This window comes from Emydura macquarii, unplaced genomic scaffold, assembly GCF_026122565.2.
Source record: "Emydura macquarii macquarii isolate MOO-44397 ecotype Brisbane River unplaced genomic scaffold, CSIRO-AGI_Emac_v2 contig_3047, whole genome shotgun sequence".
NCBI classification, from domain to species: Eukaryota; Metazoa; Chordata; order Testudines; family Chelidae; genus Emydura; species Emydura macquarii.
In genome coordinates this window covers 40,283-46,913 of record NW_027133184.1, presented here as the reverse complement: position 1 = coordinate 46,913, position 6,631 = coordinate 40,283, and the positions used below count along the sequence as shown (strand labels likewise).

General features: G+C 51.0%; 1 protein-coding gene across 1 annotated transcript in view; it reads left to right on the top strand.

The window, feature by feature from the left end:
* Positions 1 to 339: 339 nt before the first annotated feature.
* LOC137141380 (antigen WC1.1-like) overlaps positions 340 to 6,631 on the top strand; it is a gene marked incomplete at its 3' end in the record, with an annotated part of 46,432 nt that continues 40,140 nt past the window's right edge. Inside the window, exon 1 of the mRNA XM_067530241.1 lies at positions 340 to 493. Within this exon, the coding sequence (XP_067386342.1) occupies positions 340 to 493 (154 nt within the window). The remainder of the gene's footprint in view (positions 494 to 6,631) is intronic.

The following is a 6,631-nucleotide window of genomic DNA, read 5'->3' as shown; positions in this document are numbered from 1 at the left end:
AGCACCAGAGGGGTGGAGCCTCGGCCAAAGCTGAGACTATAAGAAGCAGGCCCCACAGCTCAGAGATGGAGAAGCTGCTGCTGGAGGCAGATGTGTGTCTCCAGCCAAGGCCTGGGCCGGGCCGCTGCCACAAGTGAGTGACCCCTGGGGCAAAGACCCCGGGAGAGGCCCAAGCGACCACCCGCTAGGGGTTGGATAGGGCCCCTGGACCTCAAAGACTGGCCAAGGCCTACAGGCCTCCAGGACTGGGCCAAGCCTGTAGGCCCTAGTGACTGGACTGAGCCCCCTGAGCCAGAGGGCTGGGAGATCCCCCCCGAGGCCGGACCTAACCTGGAGGAGATGCCTGAGGCCGAGCCATCCCCCGAGCCCTGGGACCTGGAGGAGCTGCCCCTCGCAGAGGAGCTTCCCGCCTTACCGCCTGTTGACACCGAGGGACTGGCGAGCCTGCCACGGGCGGTCTACACCAGTGACACTGAGGATCCCACAGATACAGGTACCTGGGGATACGGGGAGGAAGTGGCCCAGGGACAGCCATAGCCATGGCTGAGACAGGGGCAAGCCCCGTCGGCGTGTTGCAGCAGGAGCCCCGCTGACTTAGTGGCAATGCCTTTGCCACTGCTAGGGCCTCCTCCTCTCCCCCTTTTCCTTGCCACCCAGAGAGTGAGTACCGTCCCCTGCACTCCTGACTTGAGGACACTGCTTGCTCGCCCGCCCTGCCTGAGGGGTTGGAGCAATTGGTAGACTGCTTGCTTGCTCGCCCTGCCTGCATTCTCCACCACTCAAGTTGGCCTGTCCACCAGTTTTGGGGCAAAACAATCAGCCCCTCTCAACTCTATTTTAGCCTCCTCTGTTATTCTTCTGCCACACAATGACAAGACATATGGAAAGGTAACAATAGTGACAGTCCTGACCTGGGCTGATACTGCAGGTTCCTTTATCCCCAGTAGCTCAAGGGTCATAGCTGTCCCTTTGCCTTAGGGGGCCATGGGGCCAGAGTAATAACAAAATCCACCACTGACATATATTTCTACCAGTAATTTTTCCTCCCCCATCGCTTACAGAGGTGGATCCTCACTTACATCTTCCAGCTGGGAAACAGAGCCACTCATTGGGTTGATGGGCAGATGGGTGGAAGGCTGGAGGGGGCAGCAGGGCTGAGGGGGATGGGGAGTCACAGAACCAGCAGGGGCCAGGGAGGCGTGGGGAGGTAGAGGAAATACAAGTGCAGTTCCCCTGAAACTGACAAGGATATTTTATTTCATTTTTTTCTGAAGGCCCTAATCCAGCAGAGTTCTGAAAGGTGCTGAAGTCCAAGCACTTGAGTAGCTCCATTGACAGCCAGCAGAGAAGTGCCAGCAGTGGATGCCAGCAGAGAAGTGCCAGCAGACTGCGGGATCGGTCGGCACCAGCAGGTTAGCATCTGCAGATAGCGGGGGGCCTGCAGACAGCGGGAACCAGGAGCGGGGACTCGGTGAGGCCCGGAGGTGTCAGGAGGCTGCACTGGAGGAGGCCTGGTCAAGCCTGTGTCTGGCAGGAGCCTGCAGATGGGGACTGGCTGAGCCCAACCGAGAGGTGAACATTGCAACTGCGCTGGTCAGTACAGGGGAAAGCGAGAAGGGAGAAGCGAAGGACAAGCCCTGTACTCTGGGCTGGGTTTGGCTCCTTGAGTTCATGAATGCTGTTTGCACTGTTTCCCAAACCAGTGCTGTGTTACTGCCCTTCTGATATTAAAAGGTTTACTTTCTACACTCAGACTCTGTGCTTGCGAGAGTGCCCTTTGGGGCACCCAGGGGATAGTGTGTGATTTCCCAGGTGATTGGGTGGGGGCTTGAGCCAGTTTGACAGAGACCCCTAAACATAGAACTCGGCGCTTCGCTGCTGCCCACTCGCCTGGCAGAAGGTTTACATACATGTGTAATTTGTATTGCTGCCTTCACTTCCATTCTAAGCTAGTTTGTTTTAGCCTTTTAACTGGTGCAGCTCGCTTCTTTCTTCTTTAAGACTCCGGGTAATACAGCAAAGGCCCATTCAGGTCACAGATACAGACCCACTCCCAGCTCCAGAAAGTTTACTGTCAGGCTTCCTCAAGAACATCCAGGATTGAAGATGGGAGAAATAACATAGAAACAAAGTAACATGGTGATAATTGGATCCATTTCCTGCTTTTTTGTTATCGTTTTTTAAATAGGGGAAAGCAGAGTGAGGGGGAATGGTAGGACTGGGGCAGGGAGGAGGGTAAAAATGAGGAGAGGGAAGGAAGAGGCACAGCCACACCCTATCACCTGTCAAGCCATTCTTTGTTGAGTCATTTCCCAGAATCACAACTGAACTGAGTGTTAAGGATGGAGTTGAAGGAGGATCAGGTAGAGACTGCAAGCATACAGGAAGGGCAGTATGGGAGAAAATGCAAAGGTAAAGAATTAAAAACATTTCCCTTAATTCAAGTATTTGCAAGAGTTCTCTTTAGAGAACAGCCTGAGGTAAGTGTGGTGTAAGCCAGTCGTGATTCTGTTCTAAATGCCGCTTGCCTTGCGCCTGCTCATTTATTGTCTGTCTCACATGAATGAAGTCAACTTGTTTCCAAGAGACTTCCTCATCCTGACAGCATTGATGGGCCTGGTGTGTGCAGGACAGGACAGCCTGCTACTGCAAGAGAGAGTCATGGCCTGCTCAGGAAGCGCTAAGCTCTCCTTCTAATACTAATGACCATGGTCTAGGCAGGAAACCTCAAAGACGACGGCTATCACACATGGCCATGGACTGTGCAGAGAGCACTAAGAACTATCAGTGTTACAGATGGCGCTGGGGTAATTCCTTTTCTACAACAGCTGATCTGAGTGGCACAACCTAGTTCTAGTGACTTGTCCTTGTCTACAATAGGCCGTGCCCTACACCGGGAGTTGGTCTGGTAATGATCACCTGTGGCACAGGGGATTTCTTCATTAGTTTATGAAATTACCAGCCTCTAATGTCTCCCAATTCATGTTTACTACACTATAGAATCTATCGGGTGAGACACAGCACAGATACAGTTTGTACAGAACTTTTCTCTCCCGCACCAGAGATGAGGAGGGGGAAGGAAGGGAGGAGGGAGGGGGTTACACGATGCTCTGAGGCTGTGGTAAAGCTGACGTCAGGAGGGGGCTCATCACTCATATATGGTGATGTTTGTTGCTTTCAAGTTTTATTGGATGTTTTAGCTGCAGAAATTCACAGATAAAACCACTGATAATAACTAAAAAGGCAGGTGGGTTTGCTATTGGTTCCTTCTGGCAGCTGGTGCCAGCCTCTGAATCTATATATTTCCCTTCCGTGGCTTTGTTATCACTTGTCAGACTCAGAGGAGCCCTGGCCGGGTGTTCAGGTGCAGCCAGTGTAGTGAGAGGAGGGGACAGCACGTCAGGCTGGCAATGAAGGGACATCTCTGCACTCCGGTGCTGTGGCTTCTTCTCCTCACAAGTCAGGACGCAGCAGGTAAGTCTCCTCTTTAGTTCAGATGGGGAGCTGGGTTAACGGGAACTAGGATGGTAACTTTTACAGTCAGCTTTTGACCGTCTGTGTCTGGCTAGGAGGTGGTGACCTTTCCTGTCAGGTGCAGACCTTGCCACTGTTCCCCAGGCTTCTGTTACCTCGGAGATTAGGATTATTGCAGTGACCTCTGCATGGGGCTGCACTTTAAACCATTCAGAGACCAAACTGGTGCAGAACGCAGCGGCTCACTTACTGAGTGGGTCTCTGGCTGGGAGCGTGTTACAGCACTGCTGTGGGATCTGCACCCGCTGCCCATCTCTGGGTGGAGGTTAAGATGTTGGTTCTGATTTATAGGTCCTAAAAGGCCTGGGACCGGCCTCCTTGAGGATCACCTCTCCCCCTGTGCCGTACTGCCACAGCTGCAGTCTGCAGGGTGCCCAAGCTGGTTCCCCTTTTATAAAGGAGAGGGGTGGGTGCCTGGCTAGGTGCTCTCTGTGACTCCAGGGCTCAGCAACTTGCTCTTCCCTTTTGGCCAAAATAGCCCAGGTTTATGACTTCCTGGCACACTGGCAAACACAGGTTTCTGATGGGGCATTTGGGGAGGACCCAGGCTGTGCCTGACATACCGAGAGAGGGGTGGGAAGGAGTTTCTGTAGGTGTCCGGCTGGCTGAGTTCTTGTTGATATGGTCGATGCTGCTGGGATTTGCGTGTGCTGTCAATGCTGTCCGGGTGCCTAGAGCCTTGGCTAGGCCTCGCTTTAGTATTTTAACTCCAAATAAATACATCCGTAATTTGGGATCCAACAGAAATGTCTGTTTGGTCCAAAGCCAACAGCTCCAAGGGCCGAGTCCTGGCTCCTCACTCCCCCAGTCACTCACTGCAGTCAGCGGAAGTTTTGCATGTGTGAAGTGAGCAGGATTTGACCCAATGAGCCCAGAGCTGATTCCTCCCACACAGAGTGGGGTGTATACGTGTTTGTGTGTCTCTGTGTGTGTGTGTGTGTGTGTTGGGGTGCAGTGTGCAATGCCCTGTGCTCACGAGGGTACTGGAAGTTGTGCCAGCAGGAAGATTTATCCCGAAGGAGCCCTGCCTCCCTGCCCCAGGGTTTCTGTGGGAGCAGAGAAGCTTTGAATCCTAGTAGAGAAGCCCGACCAGCACAAGCTGCAGGGCAGAGGTGCTGTATCAGGGCATCTCATGGCCACATTGGTTTCGCCCTCCAGGCTGCCCCTGCCCAGTTTCAGGGCTGCTCTCATTCCCCCAGCACAGGGGGTTGCAGGCTCTTTGCCATGCTGTGTCCCAGCTCTGGGCAGACTTAACACCAGTGGGGGATCCAGACCTGTTAGCAGCACGTGCGGGTGCATCAGGGAGTGAATCTAACCCAAAGACTAAAAACTGATTCAAAATTGGCTTATAACTGATCTGATTTAAATAATACAGAGATTAGAACCTGTTGGGGTGGTGTTACTGAAGCTAAAGCTGATAATCAAGCTAAAGCTGAATCATGAGTCTAAATTATTGTCTTAGAGAAAAACCTGCCCTAACGTATATTGCACAGACAGCTCAGTAACTGTGCACTGAGTAGGGGTCTAATACCCAGAAATTCCTCAGCAAACAGACTATCTAGCAAATTACCTGGAGTTTATATTTCAAATTCCCAAGCAGTTCGAATATAACATGCTGGGAGTAGAGCCCAGGTACAACTGTACATGACTAAAAATCAGAGAATTCTATGGTGACTCCTGGTGATCAGCTTGACAGTGCAGGAGATGGACAATTGTTGCCGTGTGAGGTATAAATTACTGTGCAGTTATTTGTGGGATAGTTTCATGTAGTGATGTCCAGCCCATGTTCTGTTTGAATGTATGTTTGTTGGATTTATGAGCCAATGTGCTTCATTCCCTGAATGTTTTTTATTTTCTATGGCAAATTTGACTTTGCTTCACATGACGCAGACACAGTGAGGCAGGGGATTGTACAGTGCAGGGGAAGCACAAAAAGGAAGCTTAAACACAGAATGGAAGGTGACAGGAAGTGGACATTCGGGCAGACGACCAGGGAGGACTATAAAAATACTGCTCGAGCAGGCAGGGGTGAAATCAGGGAGGCAAAAGCACAATTGGATTTGCAGCTAGCAGGAGACGTGAAGGTAACAAGAAGGGTTTCTACAGATATGTAACAAAAGAAGATCAGGAAAATATGGGCCCCTTACAGAATAGGGGAGGCAACCTAGTGACAAAGCTTCTGATACAGTCTCCCACAGTATTCTTATCAGCAAGTTAAAGAAGTACGGGTTGGATGAATGGACTATAAAATGGATAGAGAGCTGGCTAGATCATCAGGTTCAACGGGTAGTGTTAAATGGCTCCATGTCTAGCTGGCAGCCGGTCACAAGCAGAGTGCCCCAGAGGTCAGTCCTGGGGCCGGTTTTGTTCAACATCTTCATTAATGATCTGGAGGATGGGGTAGATTGCATTGTCAGCAAGTTTGCAGATGACACTAAGCTGGGGGGAGTGGTAGATACCCTGGGAGGTAGGGATAGGATACAGAGGGACCTAGGCCAACTGGAGGATTGGTCCAAAAGAAATCTGATGGAGTTCAAGAAGGACAAGTACAAAGGGTTTATTCCCCTCTATATGGCACTGGTGAGGCCACCTTTGGAGTATTGTGTCCAGTTTTGGGCTCCCTGTTATAGAAAGGATGTGGACAAATTGGAAAGAGTCCCAGCAGAGGGCAACAAAAATGATTAGGGGCTGGAGCACATGACTTATGAGGAAAGGCTGGGGGAACTGGGCTTGTTTAGTCTGCAGAAAAGAGTGAGGGGGAATTGGATAGCAGCCTTTAACTGCCTGAAGGTGGGGTCCAGGGAGGATGGAACTAGGCTTTTCTCAGTGGTAGTAGATGAAAGAACAAGGAAAAATGGTCTCAAGTTGCAGTGCAGGAGGTCTAGGTTTGATACTAAGAAAAGCTTTTTCACTAGGAGGGTGATGAAGCACTGGAATTGGTTACCAGGAGGTGGTGGAATCTCCATCTTTAGAGGTTTTTAGGATTGACAAAGCCTGGCTGGGATGATTTATCTGGGGTTGGTCCTGCTTTGAACAGGGGTTGGACTAGATGACCTCTGAAGGTCCCTTCTAACCCTAATCTTCTATGATATCACCA